Consider the following 26,923-nt stretch of genomic DNA (forward strand, 5'->3'; position numbering starts at 1 on the left):
AGTGATGTCATTTGAGATGTCATCAGTAATGTCATCAGTGATGTCATCAGTGATGTCACTGACCATGTCATGAATGATGTAATATGTGACATCATCAGCAGTGGATTGCGGGTGCGCGATATATAGTTAGCGCAACTAACTATATATGCGAATTTCAATGGTTTTATGCGAGTAAAATAAGGTTTTGTAAATGCTAATCCCTAACTATATATGGTCTATAACCTATGGTTTTTTCAGTGAATTTTCAAGGTTTTGTAAATGCTAATTCCTAACTATATATGGTCTATAACCAATGGTTTTTTCAATGAATTTTCAAGGTTTTGTAAATGCAAATTCCTAACTATATATGGTCTATAACCTATGGTTTTTTCAGTGAATATATATATATATATATATATATATATATATATATATATATATACATACATACATACATACATACATACATACATACCCTACTGGCGGTCGCCAGAAGGTAGTTATAGTTAGGATCTACTTTCCATAGGAAATCCGCAACATTCTATTGGGAATAACTTTGGTGCCGGTGGATGAATCTTCGTGAATTTCTCTAAGAAAATGGCCCGCTCCGCTCCTTCCCTGAAAGTTTGGGGGGGATTCGTCGAGTGGGGGCCGAGATAAAAGGGGGGTCCCAAAACGTGTTTTCCCCATGTTAATTTCCATAGGGCGGTCGGTTTCACTTTTAGCCCGAACGGCTGAATGGATTTCCTCCAAACTTTGCAAAATTGTAGGGACTGGTAGCCCGATGTGCCTTTGCTATGTCTCAAGATATGGCTCCAGTGGATTTTGAGTAATTTAGGTTAAAAAAAATATATATATATCTATGGCAGCGCCCCGGTACGCGCTCCGGGCGCGCCACGCAACCTGCGCACAGAAAGCTGATTGGCTCTCGGGTGTCTGTAAACAGTCCGGAGCGGCCGCCATCTTGTGTCTCGGTGAAATCGAGACATAAGAGGTGGAAAAATCAAAGGGGGAAATGACCATAAAGGGGCAGGGATAGACCCCCCCTGACACCCTAGGTTTGATGTGGGGGCCATAAAAGGGCCCAGCGGGGCAAAAGATGTTTTATTTTTTTGATTTGCGCGGGGGAGCGCCCGGTACGCGCACCGGGGAGCATCCCATGGGGAAAAATGAATAATAGTTTTTTTTAAATGTAGCCTTTTTTTTATAAATTGGAGGTAGTTCTAAAAAGAACTGTTTTTTTTCTTCTTTTTGTTGTTTTATATTTTTTTATTGTTTTTTTGAACATTTTGTACTTTTTTGGGGTTTTCTGAACAGTTTTACATTTTTTTTGTATTTTTCATGGGGAGAAACGAAAAAACAGGGAATTGAAAATGGCTCAACTAGAGGAAAAAAAAAAAAAGAAATAATTAGGGGTTTTTTGGGCATTTGTAGTTGTCCCCAGCAAGGACGATGAGCTTTATGCTCTGTTCTCCGTAGGAGATGGTCTTCCCACAATATTTACAGATAATTCGGAAATCTGCAAATCGTGGCTGAATGCAAGGCATCGTCTCACTTTCCTCTGGTGCCGACAGAGTGGGTTGCATCCTTTTTGAGGTGGTGCTAGTGGATTGGGGAGGGTTACTGGCCAGTTCCCTCATCTCTGCAGCAGAATAATTTATTAGATGCTTGCGCTGCATGTGGCGTATCATCGTGTTATTTTCAAATGAATACTTCTTATTCGGGTTTCCCCTGGAAAGTTCCACGCCACAGATTCGGCAAGTCACCTTGGCTGCATTTACTTTTTTCTTCCCCTCTGGGATCGAAAAAAACCTCCCATATAATGTGTGGTCTTGGCTGGTATGGGGTATTTTGTTCTTCAAGCCATCTTCTCTTCCCCTCTTCCTCCTCCTCCTCCTCCTCCTCCTCCTCCTCCTCCTCCTCCTCCTCCTCCTCTTCCTCCTCTTCCTCTTCCTGACCACCAATGATATCTTGTGGTGGTCCTCTTGGTGGTTGTGGTGCAGATGCACCAGCTGCTGCTGCTACTGAAGCCATTATAAAGATCAAAAAGGTACAGAGAGGTACAAACAGGTCTTCCTAAGTCAAAGGACAAAGTCAGAATAAGGAAAAAAGGTGGGGTCTTTCATCCTTTTGAAAAAAAAAAATGTATTGAACCAATGAAAAGTGTTATTTTCAGGTCACATGACCCGACGCACTTACGCTACGCGCCCAGGGGCGCGTTGCGTAAGCGCGTCGGACGCCTACGTTGCGCGATCGTATTCGCTCGAGTGCTTCTGGGTGCGTTTACGCCATGCGTATCACGCGGTCGCGGCTACGCGATACGTCACGATCATGTTTTCGTTCGTGATATTGGCGCTTACGGGACGCTCCCCGGTGCGCGCCCCGGGGCGCTTCATAAAACTACGCTTTCCGGGGCGCTCACCAGGGCGCAAACCGGGAGCGCTCCAAGGCAAAAAAAAACCCAATATTAAATAAAAAAAAATAGGCAAAATTGTAGGGACTGGTAGCCCGATGTGCCTTTGCTATGTCTCGAGATATATGCACAAGTGGTTTTTACGAAAATTAACTTTGAAAAAATATATATTGGGCTACATTGGGCTATATATGTTAGAGCCCAAATGTAGCCCAATGTAGCCCAATGTAGCCCAAAGATGGCCACCAGAGACAAAAAAAACTAATGTAGCCCAAATATCAGCCAGATGTAGCCCAAATATAGCCCAATGACAGAATGTCCCAGAGTGTTCTAAAGAACAACTAGAGCGCTAACAGTCTTACTTATAAACTGAGACTTATAGTTAGGAATTAGCATTTAAAAAACCTTTGAAATTCACTGAAAAAACCATAGGTTTCACACCAGTTATAGTTAGGAATTAGCATTTAAAAAACCTATTAAATTCACAGAAAAAAACATAGGTTTCACACCAGTTACAGTTAGAATTAGCATTTAAAAAAACCTATTAAATTCACTGAAAAAACCATAGGTTTCACACCAGTTATAGTTAGCTGGAAATTTTACTGACATAAATAATGAAATTCCACGTTATAGTTAGTTGGACTCACTATAACTTGCGCGTGTAATGCACTGCTGATGACATCACATATTACATCACTCATGACATGGTCAGTGACATCACTCATGACATCACTGATGACACCATCCTTGTGACAGACCTCCTTTCACTGTAAAGTAACCCTTGAAACATATAATCAAAAATAGAAACTAACATTTTCAAAAAAGTGGATATACCCATACCAGTTACAACAACCAATTCCACCATCTATATACACATCCACTCATTCACCAACAGTTCTATATAGTCACTCATACATATACTCACTCATCATATGTAGTGATACACCTATACATCCTGTTACACACCGACAATCATCAAAAAGTTACTCACACACATATTCACACATGCAAATAAACTAATAAACATCCATTTATTTACATATACAGATATACACACACTACCACCTTACTTCTAAGGAAACTTACACATACTTACTCTCTTAAACAATCACTTATAGAAACACATACTTATTTAAACAGGAACTGTTTCAATCTCTCACTCTCACATATACTGACTTATATATGTCAATACTCACATATACTAGATTAAAACATATGTAGTTACTGATAAAGACACTACTGAGGCAGTCATTCACTCACTAACACACACATATACACACTCATCCACCCATACAGTCCTGCACATATGCTGTCTTCAAAAAACATATAAACAGTGAGTCAGTCATTGATGCATCTATGTGCTAAGTAATACCCCCACCAAACCATACAGACACTCATACTGATACTAAAAAAAAATCTAATGACCCATATACACACACATGTAGCTACTCACCAACCCATGCAGCCACTTATACACAAAGTGAAACACTGATACATATATTTAAATATTTAAACATTACTAACTAATATATGTATTCACTAAGATACACTTAATAAGCCAGCTAACCAATCATTTTTAAGATATATATATATATATATATATATATATATATATATATATATATATATATATAATATATATATTCGGTATGTAAAAGACCAGCAGCTGGATAGACGAAGCAAGACCCACGGATAGTGCAGAATTTCTTTATTTAGAGACCCAACACCAGTCCGCCATGACGCATTTCGGCTTCACCAAGCCTTGATCACATGACACTGACATGGCGGCTGATGACCCATTTTAAAGTGCACAGTGTTAATTTACATAATGGATATGAAAGAAATACTATCACAGTCTTAATCGCGTATTGCACAAAATACAGGCTTAACCCAAATCTAGCATTCTGAACCATACATCAGCATAAAATGTTTATATGCAAATATTCAGTTCTAGATAGTTTACCCTCAAATTTGCACAATATTATACAAATGAGTAGGTAGTTGGAGGCAATTACGAATAATGTCAAAAACACCTACGCAAGTAATCTGTTTTAAAACGATAAATATTCACAATCATTGCCCCAACTGCTAAAATGTGTATACAATTCTACCGTATGTTTGAGTATCTGCAAGGTGGCTTAGGCGCCGATGTAGCTGGAAGCGGGACTCCGGAGCTCCTCCACTCCCGCCTCGCTTCAAACCATATCCTGACCCCTGGCTCGGACCTAGGACCCCCAGGCACACGTGGGAGGACCTGGTGAGCGTGGGGGAATGACCTTGGCGGCCAAGGAGTCCCTGTAACAGCCCTTGCTGAACGTATTTGGGCAAGGAGGAGCGCCCAGACTTACGAGCGCCCAAAATGGCGGCAGCGGTCCCTGCCGGCTCCGCCTGACGGCGGAATCCTGTGGACGACGGAGAGCCCTGCGGAGCAGCAACGATCGCCTGCTCGGCGGAGGGGACCCCCCCCCGTGTTGAAGGAGGTGGAGGGCTTTGCCCGACAAAGGGGCGCTTGAAGGTTCGGCGGCCGATGAAAGCCGCAAGCTGCCTGACCCCAAAATGGTGGCCCCGAGGTGACAGGGGCGGACCGGGCTATCTCGGCGGAGAGACCTGGCGGAGTGGCGGTTTCGCTTGGCATCTGTAGCGGAGACCCTGGTGCCCCTCGCCCTGGGGGACCTGGCACACGCGGCGGATTTGAGGTGAGCGGCCCGAGTTGGGAAACCTGAAGTGCGGAGCGCCCAGCATGGTGGCTGCTGCCGACATCTGACGGCAGGGCGCTGGTGGAGTTGGGGGGTCCAGGAGAGCGAGGGGCATTGTAGCAGTGACCCCCCCGACGCCGGGGAGAATTAAGGGCATCGCAGCGTTACCGGGATTGGAGTGCGGGGGCATAGAAGACTGCCTGACCCCCAAATTGGCGCCGCCCACGCACCGAGGGCGGTCCTGCCAATATTGACATCGGGGGTCCCAGAGCCCCCGTTGAAAGGTGGGACTACCCAGCTCCTGGTGGGAAGACCCTGGCGCCCCGCGCCCTGGAGAGATCGGCGCCAGCCCTCACTGCAGGTCAGTGGTGAGCGGGCTTTGAGCGTGGAGAACACGTGGAGGCGGCGGGACCTCGACTGACCGGGGGCCCTCGTGCCCGCCGCCCTGGTGGAGTGGGGCCTGCTCCTGGAACTGCTCAAGAATCTAGAGCCCAGCCTGACGGGGGCACGGAGGCGCGACAGAGCCGAGAGCCTCCGTAGAATCTGGTGGGGGGTGTCGGAAGACCCTGATTCGCCGGTGACCTCCGAAGGGGCACGCAAGACTAGCCGCCTGGCAGAATGGTGCGAGGAGGCAGGAAGAAGGGCTTTGACGCCCTGAAGCTGGACGACCTGGGCCATCTCATGGAAGAAGATGCGCCTGGGCCTGGAGCGGGAAGCTCAACCTGCCCACATGATCCTTCCCTGGGGGATATCATGCAGGCGATAGTGGCGTCGCGGGAAGCCCTCGAAAAATGAATGGACACCATCAGATCGGACCTGACCACAGGAAACTGAAAGAGCGAGTGGTGACCTCGGAGGTGACCCTGAAAGATCTGCCGGGAGATGTAGCCGCTCTAAGAACATCTCTGGCGGAGATGGCGCAGAAGGTCCGGGTGCTGGAGCTCAGAGCTGAGGACAGCGAAGGGCGCTCCAGACGCAATAACCTCCGCCTCGTGGGGGTCCCAGAAAAAGTGGAGGGGCAGAACGCGGTCTCCTACCTAGAGGGCTGGCTGCGGTCTGAGGTGGCCCCAGATGGACTTTCCCCGTTTTTTGCCATAGAGCGGGCGCACAGGGTCCCTGCTCACCCTCCCAAACCGGGGGTTCCGCCGCGGCCGATAGTACTGCGTCTCCTGCACTTCCGAGACAGGGACCACATCCTCCGGAGGGTACGGGACCTGCCGGACCTGAGAATCGATAATAGCAAGGTCATGGTCTTCCCGGACTTCACTAGAGACGTGCAAAAACAACGGACCTCTTTCCTAGCGGTCAAGCGGAAACTGAGATCACTGCAGCTGCCCTATGCAATGCTGTTCCCGGCTCGGCTGAGGGTCGTTGCTGGGGATCGCACCCACTTTTTCCTGACGCCACAGGAGGCCTGGAGCTGGATTGATGCCAGGGGGGGGCCGAGCGCAGATCCCCCTCCGGAGACCTCGCCCAGGAGGCGCTCTGCGGAAACGACGCCGACGCGGAGATCTGGTTCCCCGTCGGGATGGCAGCAGGAAAGAGCCCAGGCGGTGCTGGCAGTGGCGGCCATCAGCCAGGGAGACGCCAGCCCTTCCAGTAGCGCGTCGGAGCACTCGAAGGTCAGTGTACCCAGTCCGGGGTCCAGTAGTGGTCACGAGCTCTCGGAGACGGACCTGCCGGTGGTGACTCCCCAAACAGCAGATGGAATACTTGGCTGAGATGGTTCGCAGGACACTGATCACATCTGTAAGGTACCCGGGTGCGGATGGGGGCTGCTTCCGGACGCTATGCGGTGAGGTGTGGAAGCCTCCTGGACTTATGGCTGAGGTGTGGGGGGGGGTAAGAGCCGGGGGACCTCTCCTGAATGTTCTGGTCGGGGGTGGGGCGGGGGGCTTCGGACTTGATTGGGTCAGCGTCACGGCCACCCTAGCCCTATTCTACTGAGATACACTTTCACTGACTAAGTTTGGATGGGGTTTCCACGTTGGTTGTCTGTCCTGGGGTGTGGGAGTTGGGGTAGTTTACTTGAACAGGTTGGGGGGGGGGTGGGAGGGGAACCCGGGCGTGCTGGGGGGGACACTGAGAGAGTAGGTGGAGTGCGCTGGGCACTACAATGGGATCCGACTTAGGCTACAAATGTCTCACATGGAACGTAAGGGGGATGCATTCAATGCATAGACGCCACAAGATCCACTCCTATTTAGTCAGGCGGGGCATTCACATCGCCTTCCTCCAGGAAACACACCTGCTGGCTAAGGAGGGAAAGGCGCTGCGACGAAGATGGAGGGGGCAGGTCTACCACACTGACTACTCTGCTTATGCCAGGAGGGGTGGCCATTTGGATAAGGGCGGGGGTACCTTTCCAGTGCACACAACAGATAATTGACCCGGAGGGGAGGTACGTAATGGTGCGGGGCAAATTAGACGGGAGGGACCTTAACTTGGGTTGTCTATACGCCCCAAATGTAGACCAGCCCGCATTCTTCTCCCTGCTATCCAACAAACTGGCCCCGTTTTTAGTGGAACCCTTGCTCCTGGGCGGGGACTTTAACAGCGTGACCGATACTACCCTGGACAGATCGCACCCCCCCCCCTGGCTAATGCACAAGCTGGCAAACTGGCACTTGCGCGCTCCGCCTGGCAGCGCCAATGGGATCTGGTCGACTCGTGGAGGGCTAACCACCCTTCGGACAGGGACTACTCGTTCTTCTCAGCGCTCCATGAATTGCATGTCCGCATCGATGCATTCCTGTGCTCACAGGACGTGCATGCAGAAGTGTGCCATAGTGAGTATCTCACTCGCTCGATCTCTGACCATAACCCGCTTCTCGTGCAGCTGCGCTGGTCGCAATACCGTCCGCGGATCCCGGCCTGGAAGCTGCGCTCAGAGGCGCTAGACGACCAGCTCTTCCGATCCACCATAGCCTCGGGCATCGAAGCGTACTTCCAGCTCAATACGAGCACAGCGGGCTCGGCAACGACGGAGTGGGACGCCTTTAAATCCGTGGTGCGGGGCCAAGCATTGCGACGGCGTCGGGTGTGCGGAGAACCTTACTAGAGGACCTCGCGAGGGAGGACGAGAAGCTGCGGGGGCTGGAGAGGGCAAGGCCCGATCGTCCGGACACAATGAAGCCCTGCTCGAGGCGCGGGAGGTGGTGGCGGCGGCGACGGTGGAGCGCCTCCGGTGCTTTGACTACAAAGCCTACCTAACATGCGCGCACTCGGAGCGCGATAAGTCAGGAGCGCTTCTAGCCATGCTGGCCAACCCGGCTTGCCGGAGCTCGGTCATCCTTGAACTTAGGGACCACGCGGGAGCGGCGCGGTTTGACCAACAGAGGATTAATGAGTTATTCTATGATTACTACTCGGAGCTTTACCGCAGCAGGGTCCTCCCATCGCAAGCTGAATTCCAGGCCTTTATGGAGGATCTGGAGTTGCCGGAGCTGGAGGAGGAGGACGCGAAGCGGCTCGGGGACAAGATCGAGGAGAGAGAGGTGAGAGTCGCCATCAAGAGTATGGCGAGGAACAAGACGCCGGGCACCGATGGATTTCCAACGGAATTTTATCTCACCTATATTGATCTTCTTGCGCCCCGACTGACGTGGCTATACAATGAGTCGAAGCGACTGGATAGCCTGCCTGCGACCACCGGTGAGGCGCTCATAGTCCCCCTACTAAAACCAGGCAAACAGCCGTGGGACAGGACGGCGTATCGCCCATTGTCCATGCTCAACCTGGACTACAAGATTTTAAGTAAAATCTTGGCGACGCGCTTGCTCCCCCATATGCCCATGCTGATCCACGCGGACCAGTCTGGCTTCATCCCGGCCCGCAACACAGCGCTTAACGTGCAGCGGCTCCTACATATATTGGAGGCTGACACCTATGACGGCAACGAGGCAGTGGTGTTTGCAGTCGACATGGAGAAGGCCTTTGACAGCCTAGAATGGCCTTATCTCTTCCACGTCATGCGCACGCTGGGCCTGGGCGAGGGCTTCGTGAATTGGACAGCGCTGCTCTATCAGAACGCGACGGCGAGGGTCAGAACTGGGAGGGTTATCTCTGAGATGTGTGTGGTGGGTAGGGGAACCCGTCAGGGATGTCCTCTCTCCCCCCTATTGTTCGCCCTGGCTGTCGAACCCCTCGCGGCGCGAGCCCGGCTGGGCCGGGCGTTTCAGGGGCTAGACGTCTATGGACAGGTGCACCACATCGCATTGTACGCAGATGACCTGCTGCTGTTCTTGGCGGACTCGGCTGACTCTCTGCGTGGGGCTAAGACCCTCCTACAATCTTTGAGCAGAGTGTCGGGCCTCCGAGTGCACTGGGCGAAGTCCCACTTGTTCCCAGCCCGCCCACGAAGAATATGCCCGGAAAGCACGGAGGAAGTGACGTGGGAGGAAAGGAGTCTGCGGTACCTCGGTACCTCGATCTTCCATGATAGGGCCGATATCCTTGAGGGAAATATTGGGTCGGCAATCAGGCACACTAAAGGGAATTTTGACTTTTGGAGCATACTCCCATTGTCACTCATGGGGAGAGTGGCGCTTCTTAAGATGGTGACCTTGCCGCGGCTGCTTTATTTCTTCAGGACCCTCCCGATCTGGATCCCGGCGAGCTACTTCCGGCGGCTGCGGACGATGGTTATCGGCTTTCTGTGGGGAGCGGGCAGACGCAGGGTGGCACATGACCCGCTTCTCCGCCCCAGGACGGATGGAGGGTTAGCAGTGCCAGACTATGAGCTCCACTACCTCTCGGCGCAGCTACAATGGCTGACGCAATGGGTGGCAAGAGCCAGGAGTGGGGAGGACGGGTCAGGAGAACCGGCGGGCCCGGTCCAGGTGTTGTCCCGGATTGTTCTGGGGCTCCCAATGGGAGATTTCCACCTCACTCAGGAATTTGCGACGGCCCGGAAATGCTGGAACAGGTATCGCCGGAGGGGCGGTATCACGGTCCCATATGCTCCTGAGATCCCACTCAAGCTCTGCGGGGCACTGCCGCATGGCGGTTTGTGGCACGGGCTAGACAGTTGGGACCTGCAGGGGCTGACGTCCATGGGTGACCTCTACGAGAACGGGGTGCTGTTACCTTTCGACCTCCTGAAGGACCGCTTTGGGTTGCCGGTGGGGGACTTCCTCCTTCACGCGGCGCTAACGGCGGCGATTCGTAAGCATTGGAAGACGGGCATGACGGAGCCGCCACTGTCTCTGGGCTGCCAGTACGTGGTGATGATGGCGGGGACTATCAAAGCTGTCACATGCCTATATCGGCGCATGGTCTCGGAGACTGTCGCCCCACTGCTGACCCTAAAGGTGAAATGGGAGGCTGACCTGGCGACCGAGATCCCTGAGGAGGCGTGGAATGGTATACTAGGACAGGCCCGAAATGGGACGCGCAACGCTAGGTTCCAGCTGGTGCACTTTAATGTCCTGCATAGGGCCTACCTGACCCCTGGGAAACTACATAAATATTTCCCAGCCCACCCGGCGTCCTGCCCACGATGCCCGGCGGACTTAGCTGATTTCCAACACATTTTCTGGTCCTGCCCAGAGTTGGGTCCCTTCGAGGTAGTGGATGTTCTGAGGGAGGTAACGGAGAGGGACTTACAACTCACCATGGCACACTGCATCCTACACTGGTTCCCACACACATCGAAGAACAAGGTCACTAGCAAGTTTCTGGACCTGGGTCTCCTCCTAGCGAAGCGGGCCATCACATCCCAATGGAAGGCGACTAGGGGCCCCACGGGAGAGAGGTGGAAGGCTGAGCTACACAAATGGGCAGGGTGTGAGGGAGAGCTCCGTATGCAGGCCGCACTCCGGACAGACAATGACGCGGCTCTGGAGAGGGCCAGGTCGTGGGAGAGACTGGTCTTGGACCTCACGCTACTGGACATGGATGTGGAGGACACCCCGGTGCATAGCCCAGCTCCGGCGGAACGCCCGCCTGTCATGGGGGAGGCCTAGGCCCCCTCCCTTGCTCCCCTGTTTCCATAGTGATAACTGACAGCTGGTTGTTAATAGTTCCTGGTGGTTTGCTTTCGGATCTGGATTAGTTGGGAGGGTTGAGGACTGGTACTGGTGGTACTCTAGCACGCCTGGGGGGGAGGGGGGTACGGTTGGGTGCGGGGGGTAGTTCTGGGAGAGGGGAGGGGGGTGGGAGGGGTTGGGAGAGTTGGGGAGGGGTCAGGGGGGCTGGTTGATCAGCAATGGTTAAGAGTGACTCCTGGTTCAATTGGACGTTGGGCACAGAGGAGGGAGCGAGAGGACTGAAAAAGCAGCACTGCCATTTCCCGAACACCTGGTAGTCAATGACCAGTGAAGTATTCTCCAGCACAGATCTTTCTTCATGTTTTCGCCGCTCGACCTCCGGGGTGTGAGCTAACTGGCTGTGTGACACGGGGGAGGGGTAGTCATATATTCATTGGGCAACAACGGGAATGGCGCAAATACTCTGATTGTATATCCTACCTTGCTGCAATAAAAAGATATTTACAAAAAAAAATGCTTGAGTATCTGCAACAGTGAAAATCTAAAACCACAGATTGGTGCCAGAACATTTAAAAAACTATAGAATAAGTATTTTTAAAGTTGGCAGACATTCAGCCCAAGTGGGCATAAAGTGCAATAGATGGGTTAAGTCCATGTGCAAAGTTGCATTGTAAACCAAAAAGATCGGTACTGCCCAAGTGGGCAGAGACCACTGTGCAAAATACGCTATAATCCTTGTGCAAAGTTGCAAACAAAACTCCATTATACAATTCATATAAAGTGCTACCAATGAGTTTAAAATCATAGAACATATGTTAAATATCATGTAATTACATTCATGTGGAGGACTTATTGGTGGGGTAGTTCAAGGATATTTTATACTCTTTACTATATAGTAGGAACACAGCACTGTTAATTGCTGTCTGTCCAATTTCCTTAGCAGGGCCTCCCTGTCACCACCTCTCCTTTGTGGGGGTACGGTGTCTATTACAAAATAGATTAAGAGTGAAGCATTTCTAGTGTGAACCTTGTCAAAATGTCTCGCAACCGGATACGCTGGATCTGCATTAGTAATAGCTCTCAGGTGTTGTAAGATCCTTTTGTACACCTGTGGTCTGGTACTCCCCACGTACCTCAGACCACAGGGACATTCTATTACATAAACCGAGTATTCCGATCTACAGTTCAACTTCTCTTTAATCTTAAAGGAAGTAGGAAAAAGTGGAGACCGGTATTCTGATCTGCTGACCCCGTTTTTGCAGGCTTTACAAGTGGAGCAGCGCAAGAAGCCCCTACTGCCCGACAACCACGAGCCTGTGGTTACTTCAGGGCTACTTAAAACTAGGCTGTCTTGCATGGACCTGGCCTTTCTGTAGGTGATACGCATCATGCTGGCGACAAGGGGTCAATAAACCACCTTTGAATTTAATCATAGCGCTGTGTAGTGGTCTTTACCTGTTTTTCTTCGTTGGAACCAATATCCGAGAGGGAGGTGCAGCAGGAGTTTGTATCATGTATAAATATTTAAATGTCTATTTCTTTTCACATTTCTACCCACAATATGTAATAATTAAAAGTTTGTAAAAAGTAATTGACATGTTTTTTTAATAAACCTCTATGAATTTGTTTTTAGTAATCAATAGTAAAAAACATTGGAATGTGTCAAGTATTGAAATATACATGCAAATAAACGTATTGGTCATTTTTGGAGAAAGATGATAGATCTGCTTTATATATATTGACATGCTCAACCTTGATAAAGCCAATAGGCTCACATTTTACATGTTGGTGCATGGTGTAGGGTTGGTTGCTCAGAGGCCAGGGCTTGCGGGCAAACCCCCCACCACATACAGCAGAGGGGTGATTGGCTGCAGACCGTCCTTCCTTCTCCATTGGTCTTTCTCTTCCTCTTTTTTCCAGTTTGTGTGCTGTTCCCTCTCTTGCTCACTGGGAATTTCTGATGAGGAATAATAAGTGCATATCCCCAAAAAAGTGTCTGTGGCCCACAACCCGACCGCCGGCTCAAGTTAAGGACTGAGCTGTGCATCTCAGTGGCACAAGTCCCACTGGGCCAATTGCCAATCAATCTATACATTTGGGACCTTAATTTTGCAAAAACTACCGAATAGATTTGCACCACATCACAAAAAGTACGATTTCTGAGCAATGATCTAGCTTTCAGGCAAATTTGGTTCTGTTCAGTCATTTTTTCTGTATTCTCTAATTTTTCCTATGTAAATTGTAAGTCAACTCCCTTTTTCTTAGCCCCTACTTGATGGATCACCCCACATTTTTCCAGAAGTAGCTGAGATGTATGACATTTATTTTGGAAATATTTCATGAAGATTTACCTGATACAGAATACAGCAAAAGATACACAATTGATGGACGGAATGCAGAAACAGTCACCCCCAGTCAAGAGATCTGGGTTAAATCCATCATTCTTTTGCTCACCATGCCACCCCAGTTTAGACCTGGCCATATGCAAATCAGTCTTATCCCTGAGCCTCATGGCAACAGTCCAGCCCGAACTGCCAAACCAGGTCCTCCCTGGACCGGAAACGATCATCCTAGGACCGGTTTCGGGGTTTCACCCCTCATCTGCCAGGATAGCTTGACTCCAGTGGCACAGTGAGCCCGGGACCCACGTCTTGGCATACCCGGCGCAATTAGGGCGAGGAAGCAAAAGACACACAATTGATGGACAGAATGCAGAACAAATCAAAACATTCACCTCCAGTCAAGAGATCTGGGTTAAATCCATAATTCTTTTGCTCACCATCCCACCCCAGTTTAGTATTCAGGGCTTAGCGGTAAGGTACATACCCATCACAAAGAATTCTTGCACTACTGTGCAGTCAACCGCACCCCATCCCTCTTACTTAGTGCCAATTCAGAACGTCACAGCTACAGAGAAAATGGTTATTTATCCTCTCTACCTTTGGGTTTCGAAACGCTTCTTCTCTAGACCTCCCCAGACAACTGTCAGATTTTGGACATTTACCAATGATCCTACAATCAGAACCTCATAATGATCCTACAATCAGAACCTCGTAATGTGCGTGAAGTTAGGGTTCAAGATACAAACTAACCAACCCGAACTGTTGTGAGATCCATATACAAATTGAAGGAGACACAGGCTGAGAGCTCTCTGCGGAGCACGCTATCACAGGGCACGGAGCAGTGACTGTTGCAAACCGGGACTTCTGACTTGTAAAGCTGTTTGTAAAGAACGGGTTGGTTATATAGGAATATCCTTCCTGCCTAAATTCCTAGTGTAAACAAAGTACATGATATATTTCTTGAAGACTCATCAATGACGAATGTTTTCAGAACAACTGCTTCAGTTGTAAGTTAATTGAAATGCTTGAAAATTAGCCGTTTTTGATTCAACCTAATGGTCTCTTCTAAAATTCAATATTTTTGTTGCTGTTAGGGCATCAAGTGAAGTTGCTGTCCCAAAGAATGACCTTTCAAGTAGCCTCCATTCCGAGACTCATCAGAGTGACCCTGGCCAGCCCACTGATGTTCACAAAACACGACCGCAAGGTAAGGAAAAGGACCAAGGCATTGATCTTGCTTATGAAAGGGATAAATAAGAGTCTCCATTCATCTCCGGCTTTCACACCTCTCATTGGCCTGAGAGAACTGGTTTGTGATTCTGTCAGTAATTTCGTAGACTGTGCTGGTCAAGTAATGTCACACAGTTTGCTATCAATGGTCAGATGTTTTCATATTGCGACATCTAAGCAGACTAATAACTTTATATACTGAAATACCTCTGGTCTGTAAATTCACTTATCTAGATGACAGTGGTCGGTGGTTTCACACACCAGTTGACTGGTAAGTTCACAAATTCTTGAAGGTCTGTTGATAGCACTCATTTATGGTGTCACTATCAGTGCTGTAAATGGAAAATCATAACTTAGAGGACTTCCATCACGCAGATGTGAGTCTAGGGTGCAATAATTGATCATGGTGACTCCACTAATAGGGAGCCTAGGAAAATCAATCATAACATCACCACTTTAGTACTGGCACATCTCAGCGCAGCTGCCATACCTTTAATGTTTAATTACCATTACTTCTCACTAAGGCTGCCTTATTTACTATAGACAGTACTGAACCTCTGAGCAGAGCTGCTATATTGTATTAGGCAATGATAGCACGTATTTGCAATTTAAACTGCCAGAGTAGCACTTCGTTGCTGGAGGTCTGCACTTTAAATAGACAGCACATGCACTTTAATTCACATTACACATTTTCAAAATATTACTCCTCAATTCAAGATATGAGTAAGAAATCATGTATTGTAGACAACACCGTTTTAAATGCAAACTGCATTTATTCAGAATTACAATTCCTTCCATGTAACACCAGTATACAGAAACATTAAATCATTTCAGACTCTCTTAGTTCCATAATTTCAGAGAATTCCAATTGGAGCTACTGGACAGGGCAAAGGGACACTGATCTACTATGCAGACTCCCTGCTGGTCATAATATTAGGTTTTGTTGTTAAAGATGGGGTCTGAATTGAGAAAAGTAATATTTCTCGCAGACAGAGGCGTTTGGTATTTGAGTCTCCGCCAAGGTATTACAGGAGTTGGCACTGTATGTGCAGAGGGATTCCTTCCCACATGTCCCTTTCTACAGACATTGTTGCCGTTTTACAGTCCCCTGTTCTCCCAATAACTGTGTATCTGTGCATGGCCCTCCGTCAATAAATAAATGGCAGGGGACACTGCCAGGGCAGTTGTACTGCCAGTGAACATTGGCCCGGGGACACCTTTTCAAATAGAGTATTACTGCAGCATCCCGGTCCATTGCCAGTACTTCTTATTGATCTGGAATATTTATACACTGAGCTTTTACTACTCGATTAATTTAATCTGACTGAGCTGACAATTTTACACATCTGCCTTTCACACACTAGGTTCCACTGGACTGACGAGTATTCAGTCTGGGCACGGCTCAGACAGCTCACATCGAAGTCCAAAGTATGGCACAACTCCCTTCTCATTATGATGGCTTTACTCTAACTTATTAGTACCCATGAAAGTCACTGACATTGTATGTCTCCAACTCAACTTTTCTATGTTAGCATTTGCCTCAGTGGAGTTTTATGATAGAGATTGTTCATCCTGGGGCCAAGAATGAGAAAGTTTTCAGTGTGTCTTGCATGATTGCTGTATAAAGGTGAGAAGGTATCTTCTAGATTAGAGTAGTGTCACAACTCTTGATACTTTAGAGGTGGGTGTCTTGGTTATGTGTGCGGAGGATCACCGGGACACCCTACGTTCGGTACATTTATCCTGTTTGTGGATTAACTAATTCCTGTGCAAAGGTTATTGTGTATCACTTCCCACAAACTATATAAATAATTATTTGCCTCTTTGTGAACTATACTTCGTCCATAAAACTGGATTTAAATGATGGGTACTCCATACCAGGGAGAATACCACGCTAGACAAACTGAATGAAGCTGGTGCATCCTCGTTCCCCCAACTCTTTTGAGTCCTCAACATGTGGAGAAGTCGTCCTCTCTTGTATGCATTGACTGGACTCAGCAATGTGCTGGAAGAGACCCGGATTGATGTCCAGAGCTTCTGTGCCAAACTGAAAAATGTCTAATTATACATATGAGGATGGCTGTTGACCTCAGCCCTTTACTTCAGTTCATTGTGCCAGCACAATGAGTTTCCTCGCTAAGATTTCTAATGGTTTGTTGGTCATGATGGTGATAGCAATTATCCTTAGCAGCCTTCTTTTAGTCAACTGAAAGCTTGGCACAGGTAATGCTGCTTTTGCACATCCAAGGCTGGCAACTTTACCGCTTTTTGGCGAGAGCTGTCACTTGGGATCACTAGCTCTGACCTTGCCTCCAACCTAGGGATTATTTGCATGAGAAGTTTTATCCTATTTTGGGTTAAAAGAATACTTTTTTAAAACAACTTTTTATTGGCAATTTCACGTTTTTAACTGTACAATATCTTGACATAGTCCATTTCTATTAGTTTGAGTAATATGCTTACATGCTGTGTGTTTTTGGACCAAGCTTAACTATCAAGTTTGTCAACTACTCTTCTCTTATGCCTGTGTGGCAAAGCTAGAATTGCTTTAATTTCAGTCCATGGTCGGTCAGCTCTGTCTTAGTGTCTGTGCACTGGCACTCAGTTCTTAATGACAGAGAGACTTCTTCCTATTTTGAAGGCGCTGGGGGCAACAAGGAAGGAAGGGGGTCCTATTTGGTAGCCGGTGTGGTTTAATTTAGCTAGTTAACTGTCAGCTATGTAAAGTCTGTGTGTAGAAAAGTTCAGAACTCTTCCACAAAGAGGACAGATCTGTTTTATAGGTTTGCAGCCCAGCAAGCTAATGACACAAGATGAGGACACCATAGAAAAAGCACAGAAAGGGATAACACACTGATGTAACTGGACTCAGGACCTTAAAAGGTTGACTTTAACGGACTTATAACAAGTTACAAGAGCTGTTAAGAAAGCAAAATGAATCAATCAAATTCATTTATATAGCACGGATAATCACCCAACACGAGTATCCAGGCACTGGAGGGTCATGATGGGTCAGGTAGGAAAAAGTCAACAAAGTTTGTAAAGCAGATCCATGTAGCTCTTTTGGCTTCTTAAATCTTTGAGCAGGCTTTTGGAGCCATGGGCATGTGCAATATGGAAACTAGATCAGTGTCTTGCTTCGCCTTTCAGATAATACAGAATCTCCCACAAGGTGATTCAACACTTGGCGAAGAAAGAGACATGAAACACAACTAACACCGTTAGAAAAGGGTTTTATTTTACAAAATGCAAAGACTCTCTTTTTAGAATAAGGCTTGGGGTTTTATTTTGCACAATGCTTTCTAACGCTAAAAGGCTTTCCCAGATGCCAAAATAACAACATTCAAATACACATAGAGATATATATATTTATATGCAAGCAATAATAACACGCTTGGTAAATGTAACAGTTAAATGCATGAATAATACCATGAATAAACAAGCAGCAAATAATCTGAGATAAGATTCAAGCAAATATAATATGCTGAACGTCCTGCAAGAGATCAAAAAGATATATATATATATACATATATATATATATATATTTATTTTTTTTTGCTTACTTGAGCAGGACACTTGGGCGCAAGTTGGGATTGTTTGGCGGCGGAGTGAGGGACACATTAATCTGCAACATCGCCCCCTGCAAGAAATCGGTGAGCACGGTTGGGATCAGGGCAGTCACAGCCCACTTGGGACTGCACTAGCTTATGGGTGTCTGCTCTATGAGAATCCATTCCGGGTTTTCGTTTTCAATGTGCTACTATCACCTGGAGGGTCCTGTCCAATTGTAGAAGGACAACTGACTCAAAACGAGGGCGGAGACTAACCTGGGCTAAAACCTCGGCAGCATTGATAAAGTTTGTTATAAACTGCTCACAACAGTTCACTTCGAGACACATTCATTCTCTCTCTCTCTCTTTTTTTTTTTCTTTTCTTTTCTTGGCAAGGCTGGTCCTCTCTGTGACAGCTCCCACTAAAAGACAGCAAGGCATATGCAGGACGTTGTACATTAAGGGTAGGGTAAAATAACACACCAAAGTCAATTAAAATAATGGTAGTCAATGGTCATCACAGGGTGTCCGATCACAAGGTGTAGGTGAGCATCCCATAGCAGTGACACCCCCACCTATGCTGTGAGGTTGCTCAGAGGTGTCAGGAGTGCCTTCTTGCCTCCATCTGGTGTGATCCAGTGACCAGAAGCCTGCCTGATTGCACACTAGAACGAGGATCCCTTTGTCCCCTAGCACTTCTCAAACCTAAGCCCATGGGCCTCACACATTCTCCAGTGTTCAAAATAATGTACCTTTATCAACATATGCCTGTTTGGCCATTCAGATGCTCCCCGTGGTATGTTCAAACCAAATGAGCTCTAGGGCAGTGTAAAGCATCTTCTAAAGGATCCCAAATCAGAATAATACCAGGAGAAACTTTTTATTGCATTATCTTTTGATTGTGTTCCCTGATCGAACTGACAACAGCAAAACCCTACTCTGTTACTTAAAGAATTAGCAGAGAGTTCCAAGAACTGAAGGCCAGCCACTGCTATATTGCTTTTCAGACGTGCGCCTTTTGCCACTTTGTCTCGCCCCCTAGTGACAAGTTATTTACAGTTACTGAACAGCACTATTGATTTAGCCAAAGACTGGGGTCTTCACAGATATAGGGACCCAGGTGCGTCTGAGTCTTTAAAGAACCTGCCTTGTAAATTAACGTAGAACTATTTATTTTCTAGGCAATAGCCGCGTTCTTAGTAACGGTATGCTATAGTAAATCTGTTTGGGATCATAATTAAAAAATGTGAGGGCTATAGACTTGTAGTTTAGACCCTATTCATCATTTTACAATTATAATGTGTCATGAGAACTGGCAGAATGCAAACTGGTAGGATTAGAACAACAGTGTGTGTGAAACAGATCCTCATGGCTTTTTTGACTCCTTAAATCTTTCAGCAGCCCTTAGGAGCCATGGGCAGTTGTAATATGGAAACTAGATCAGGCTTGTTGGATGACTGGTGTAGGTGAGCATCCCATTGTGTGCCATTCTTCTCACCACAGTCTGTAAGTAAGCCTTGATTGCTTAACTACAGCTGCCATCACAGAGTCAAGGAAATTAAAGCAGTCTTGACTAATTACAACATTGTTTGTGTCCAACATCATGGAACTGTTAGGTGGGCCCTATAAAGAACGGCACCTAGAGTCGAAGCCGGCCACTATACCTGCACTGTCAGTACACGTTCAGTTCCTCCTTGCTTCTTTTGTGTTCATACACATCATCTTCAGTCTAAGTGTAGTTACAGTCTGAACCAGTCGAAATAGTTGTCTGTAGTATGTCCATGTTTTCCAGGAATAGAAAGAAATGTGAGAAAGATTGTGGCTTTTGTTTCTAATATTAAGAAGGTTTGTAAATGTATTAAACAGCTGGTGTTGCCTCTTCTGAACCTTTGGCGATTTGGATGGTGACGCAGGAAATCCTTAGGCTGGTGGATGCCATACCACTGGATGAACTGCTGCATCTGTCCTGTGGGAGTACACTTCTGGAAAAGAGACAGCTCAGGTGCGTAGTCCAAAACACTATATTCATCAGTAAATCTCGCCTATCCTAGCTCAGCGATTTTCTCCTTGGTGGCATTGCAGAGTCCTTTTGAAATGTGTTGAACATTCTGTGATTGTCCAGTTCTTGCACTGATTAAACCCTCCTCCACCAGCTTTTGGTATGGGTTCTAGCTTATGTTATCTATTAGTATGCAAAGGCTTAAATGTTGGTGGGCCTTGGTGTCTTGTTTCCACTTTTTGTGCTTTGTGGCTGACTTTAGCCAGAAGGTGTCCCAACATTTTGTTTGAATCTTAGTTTTGATAAATGTTTCATAACGTACTGCTAAACTGCCTGTGTCTGATCATTCTTTGTCATGTGCGCATCCAGCAAAGGAGAATCACTCCTTCTTAGTCTTTACTTTTTTACGAGTATGTGGACTTTGGAATCAGTGTTTGTGCCTTAAATCAAATCAATAAGTAAATATATATATATATATATATATATATATATATTCACTGAAAAAACCATAGGTTATAGACCATATGTAGTTAGGAATTCGCATTTACAAAACCTTATTTTACTCACACAAAACCATTGAAATTCCATATATAGTTAGTTGCACTAACTATATATCGCGCACCCGCAATCCACTGCTGATGATGTCACATATTACATCATTCATGACATGGTCAGTGACATCATACTTTTGTCATAAGTAAGACTGTTAGCGCTCTAGTTGTTCTTTAGAACACTCTGGGACATTCTGTCATTGGGCTATACTTGGGGTACATCTGGGTGATATTTGGGCTACATTTAGGCTCTTTTGTCTCTGGTGGCCATCTTGGGAGACTGTATGTCAGAATTTTTTAATGAAATTGAAGAGGGTTTGAGAAGTCACTCAAAATGTGCCCTAACTTTTCTTTCTGCAGCACTAATCATAATTCATATGGCAAAATATACCCCCTCATGTTGTTCCTTTTTAAATTAAATGTTTTAAGAGTTACCACTTTATTCCAATCAAGATGGCTTCAGGTGTGCCATACCTTTGTAATAAGTAGGACTGTTAGCGCTCTAGTTGTTCTTTAGAACACTCTGGGACATTCTGTCATTGGGCTATACTTGGGCTACATCTGGGTGATATTTGGGCTACATTTGGGCTCTTTTGTCTCTGGTGGCCATTTTGGGAGACTGCATGTCAGAATTTTTTAATGAAATAGAAGAGGATTTGAAAAGTCACTCAAAATGTGCCCTAATTTTTCTTTCTGCAGCACTAATAATACCTTCTATTGCATAATATACCCCCTCATTTTGTTCCTTTTTAAATTAAATGTTTTAAGAGTTACCACTTTATTCCCATCACGATGGCTTCAGGTGTGCTATACCTTTGTAATAAGTAGGACTGTTAGCGCTCTAGTTGTTCTTTAGAACACTCTGGGACATTCTGTCATTGGGCTATACTTGGGCTACATCTGGGTGATATTTGGGCTACATTTGGGCTCTTTTGTCTCTGGTGGCCATTTTGGGAGACTGCATGTCAGAATGTTTTAATGAAATAGAAAAGGATTTGAGAAGTCACTCAAAATGTGCCCTAATTTTTCATTCTGCAGCACTAATCATACTTTCTATGGCAAAATATACCCCCTCATGTTGTTTCTTTTTAAATTAAATGTTTTAAGAGTTACCACTTTATTCCAATCAAGATGGCTTCAGGTGTGCCATACCTTTGTAATAAGTAGGACTGTTAGCGCTCTAGTTGTTCTTTAGAACACTCTAGGAGGCTGCAGTAGAACACAAAGGAATCAACTGGCAGTCTCTGTCCTTGTTGGATGTACATGTTTTACTGAGAATGTCAGACTTCATTTTCACATGACTGAGAAAGATAATGTGAATTTACAGAAAATATGCTTTCAGTTTAGCTTATAGATCCCCTTCCAAACCACTGTGGGAAAATCATGAGATATTAGTTTTCTTTCAAACAATATTCATGATATCACAGCAGAAGGTTTTTTCACATGGTAAAATCACCTTAGAACCCACCACAATTCCTAAAACGAGTATGGTACCATCAACAAATGATTTATAATGTAACTAAAGTCCTAAAACCCTCTGTTAACTACAATGCTTTTTAATGAGGTGCTATCATGTATATTGGTCCCAAGATGGCTGCCAACACTTCTTGGATGAAGTGCTGACAGCCAATCAGATCAGATGTGTGGTTAGGCTCCGCCCAGATATATATCTTTTTTTGAACCTAAATTACTCAAAATCCACTGGAGCACATATATTGAGACCTAGCAAAGGCACATCGGGCTAACAGTCCCTACAATTTTGCCAAGTTTCGTGCAAATCCATTCAGCCGTTCGAGCTAAAAGTGAGGCCAACCGCCCTATGGAAATTAACATGGGAAAAACGCGTTTTGGGACCCCCCTTTTTTCTCGGCCCCCCCTTGATGAAACCCCCCCAAATTGTCAGGGGCTGCTCAGAAACCAAATGTTCCATTTTCCTGAACATTTCAGCCAATTCCGTCCACAAACGCCAAAGTTATTAGACATAGAATTTTCAAAAATCCCATAGAGAAAAAATCCTAACTATATATACCTACTGGCGACCGCCAGTAGGTAATATATGTATATGTATATATATATATATATATATATATATATATATATATATATATATATATATATATATATAATATAGGATTTTTTTCCTATGGGATTTCTGAAAATTCTATGTCGAATAACTTTGGCGTTTGCGGACGGAATTGGCTGAAATTTTCAGGAAAATTGCACATTTTGTTTCTGAGCAGCCCCTGAAAATTTGGGGGGCTTTCGTCAAGGGGGGGCCATTCATTTTTCCATAGGGCGGTTGGAATCACTTTTAGCTTGAACGGCTGAATGGATTTACACGAAACTTGGCTAAATTGTAGATATGGTTTGCCCGACGTGCCTTTGCTATGTCTCAATATATGTGCTCCAGTGGATTTTGAGAAATTAACGTTTTAAAAAACAGATATATCTGTGACAGCGCTCCGGTTAGCGCCCCGGTTCGCGTACCTGACGCGTAACGGAACTTCGCGAAGCGAAGCTGATTGGCTCTCCGGTGTCTGTCAACATTCTAAACAGTCCGGAGCAGCCGCCATCTTGTCTCTCGGTAGGATCGAGAGACAAGAGGTGGTGAAAAATGAAGGGGGAAATGAAGGAAAGGGGGCAAGGTAGACCCCTCCTGATCCCCTAGGATTGATGAGGGGGATATTAAAGTGCCCTGCGGGGCAAAAAATAAAAAAACATTTTTTTGCGATTTTTCGCCGTAGAGGCGCGTCCCGGTACGCGAACCGGGCAGCTAACCGGCAGCGTAACGGGAGTCTGAGGAGAAGCTGATTGGCTGTCAACATTGTAAACAGTCCGGAGCGGCTGCCATCTTGTCTCTCGGTAGGATCGAGAGACAAGAGGTGGTGAAAAACGAAGGGGGAAATGAAGGAAAGGGGGGTACTGACCCCCTAGGATTGATGAGGGGGATATTAAAGTGCCCCGCGGGGCAAAAAAAAAAATTGCGATTTTTCGCGGTAAAGGCGCTTCACTGTATGCGAACCGGGCAGCTAACCGGAAGCGTAACGGGAGTCCGCCATCTTGTGTTTTTGGAGCGTCCGGTTTGCGTACCGGGTAGCGTTCCGGTAAGCGTAACAAGGGGAAAACCAAGAGAAACAGTAAAATAAAATTTAAGGGAATAGATTTCCACCAAACTTGGCAAAATTGTAGGGACTGTTTGTTTGATGTGCCTTTGCAAGGCCTCAAGATATGTGCACGTGTGGATTTTGTCTAATTAAGGTTAAAAAATATATATATATCTGTAAGCGTGCTCCGGCGCGCTTACGTTACGGGTTTTGTTTGCGCTGCAGAGCCGATACGTCACGGTTATGCGACGCGTCATGAGGCGTCTCACGTGGCTTCGTGATACGTCACGTAATAAAGAATATATTTTACAGCTATAGATATTAGCTTTTAAAAAACCAATGAAATTCACTGAAAAAACCATATTAGAGTGTAAGGAGGTGCATTGTATTATCACATGAAGTATATCATCAGTGGTGTGATCATTGATGTTAAATGAGATGTCATCAGTGATGTCATCAGTGATGTCACTGACCATGTCATGAATGATGTAATATGTGACATCATCAGCATTGGATTGCGGATGCGCAAAATATATAGTTAGTGCAACTAACTATATATGGAATTTCATTGGTTTTATATCAATAGAATGTCCAGCTAACTATAATAGGGGAAATGCTTGGAATATATATATATATATATATATATATATATATATATATATATATATATATATATATATATATATATATGTATGTATGTTTCTAACCTATGGTTTTTTTCAGTGAATTTTCAAGGTTTTGTAAATGCAAATTCCTAACTATATATGGTCTATATATGGCCTATAACCTATGGTTTTTTCAGTGTGTATATATATATATATTAGTAGTAGTAGTGCATCGGCAGTTAGGGAAACTGCCAACTCCAACTACATGAAACTGATAGCCTGGAAGAGTGCAGGCCTAATCACCAAGGAAGAATACCTGTACATGAGGAATGACTATCCCACTATTCCCAACATCTACTTTGTGCCCAAAATACACAAAGATGCAACAAATCCACCAGGCAGGCCCATCATTTCTAGCAGGCACAGTCTATTGGAACACACTTCCAATTATATAGATTTTTTCTTGCAAGACTGTGTCACCGGGCTGGAATCCTATTTGAGGGACACAAGTGATTTTCTCGGCAAAATAAAAGACTTTGCATGGAATTCCAACTACCATTTATTAACTTTGGACGTTTCGTCCTTATATACTTGCATAAACCATCAAGATGGTATAAGAGCCCTTGACTTTTTTCTTAATCAAAACAGAGCTGCATCACCTGAACACAATCGTATGTTGTTGGACATGGTAAAATTCTGTTTGAATCACAACATGTTCACGTTTAATCAGGTCTTTTACCAACAGACCAGAGGCGTAGCTAGGGGCCAGCTTCTCCCCCAGCTACGCCTGCATCTTTATGGGTTGGTGGGAGAAGCTGGTCCTTAAGGGCACACATGCAGATCTATACCAAAAACATGTCAAATTGTACTACAGATATATTGACGATCTGATTTTTGTCTGGGATGGCACAGTAAACGAGGCACAAGAATGGGTAAATACACTCAATACCAACACCATAAACCTTACGTTTACCAGTACCATCAGCAAAACCAACATATGCTTCCTAGATACAGAACTGTACATTGCCAACAACAAATTGGAAACCAAATTACACAGAAAAGAAACTGCAGGCAATTCTGTCCTGCACTTTTCAAGTTTCCACCCAAAGCATTTAATTCACAGCATTCCCTACGGGGAAATGCTGAGAATTAAAAGGATTTGCAGTAACCCGATAGACCTAGCAAATGCCCAACAGGAATGTAAGGAAAGATTTCTGGCCAAGGGTTACCCCATAAAAACCATAGAAACAGCCATCCACAAAACCAAGGAATTAGATAGAAATCTTCTCCTTATTTCCAAAAAGGCCAAAAACTCCAAAGAAAATATGGATGCCGCACCGCACAGTGCCACAGGGGTCAGATTTATTGTACCTTACAGTGCCCAAAAAAATGCCATAGCTAAAATCATCAACCAAAACTGGTCTATAATACGCAGTGACCCTGTCATAGGCACACATATGCCGGCCAAACCCAGTATCACACACAAAAGGGCCATCTCCCTACACAACAGTCTGGTGACCAACTGTCCTGAATCCAAACCCTCGATGGAATGGTTCAAAGCACCCAATGGTTTCACCAAATGTCACTCTTGCAAAGCGTGCAAATATGGCATCAATACCATCAGCTATTGCACAGCTTTCAGTGACAAAGAAATCAAAATTACCAAAAACCTTCACTGCAAAACTGAATTTGCCATTTATGTTCTCGAATGCACGTGTCCCTTGAGATACGTGGGAAGCACTAAACTGCCAGCCAACATGAGGATCCTCCAACACATGAGGGCGATCACAAATCGTGATCCTGCTTACCCCGTGGCCAGACATTTTGACGAGGTCCACCACAACAACTTACAGGACCTCCGATATTATGTCATTGACACAGTTCCCAGAACCAAACAAGGCGGAGACAGAGAACATAAAATGCGCAAATTGGAAACCCGGTACATTCTCAACTTTAATAGCAAAAACCCGGGAGGTCTCAACAACACCGAAGACTTATACACCTGTCTATGAACCAACCATACCACCTTCAGATTGCAATCCGGTGCCCCTCCATTTTGGCCTCACCCCCTGATTCTCCTTTTCCCAGATTCCACATCTTGCTTTTCATGCAATCAAAACAAAATTTTCCATCAGACATTTATTCGCTGTCCTCAATACTTTTTCACCTACAAGGTGAGTTTACGCTAAATTGAAGCATCACACCTCCCCAATCCCTGTAATCGCCGCCTTCTTCCCAATACCCAATCCTGTTTTTATCTCACTTGCGTACTATTTTCTTCACCTCAAGCACCTTTTTTGCACTGTCGTTCCCAATCAGACACAACAGTGTAGCCCCGGTTTGTTTTGACACTTCTTCCACTCAGGGGCTCCCTTAATCAAATTTATCTGGTTTGCATACAGTGTCCCACCGGACATCTATACATGTATCCACATTGATTATTAACTGCTTTGTTTTTTAGGG

At 45.8% G+C, this 26,923-nt stretch overlaps 1 protein-coding gene across 2 annotated transcripts in view; it reads left to right on the forward strand.

The window, feature by feature from the left end:
- Positions 1–26,923, forward strand: part of BLM (BLM RecQ like helicase) — a 451,097-nt gene that overhangs the window by 138,024 nt on the left and 286,150 nt on the right. For both annotated transcript variants that reach the window (XM_086957898.1, XM_086957899.1), the window contains exons 5-6: positions 14,515–14,627; positions 20,068–20,203. In XM_086957898.1, the coding sequence (XP_086814024.1) occupies positions 14,515–14,627; positions 20,068–20,203 (249 nt within the window). The remainder of the gene's footprint in view (positions 1–14,514; positions 14,628–20,067; positions 20,204–26,923) is intronic.

The sequence above is a fragment of the Lissotriton vulgaris genome, chromosome 2_1 (assembly GCF_964263255.1).
Source record: "Lissotriton vulgaris chromosome 2_1, aLisVul1.2, whole genome shotgun sequence".
NCBI lineage: Eukaryota > Metazoa > Chordata > Amphibia > Caudata > Salamandridae > Lissotriton > Lissotriton vulgaris.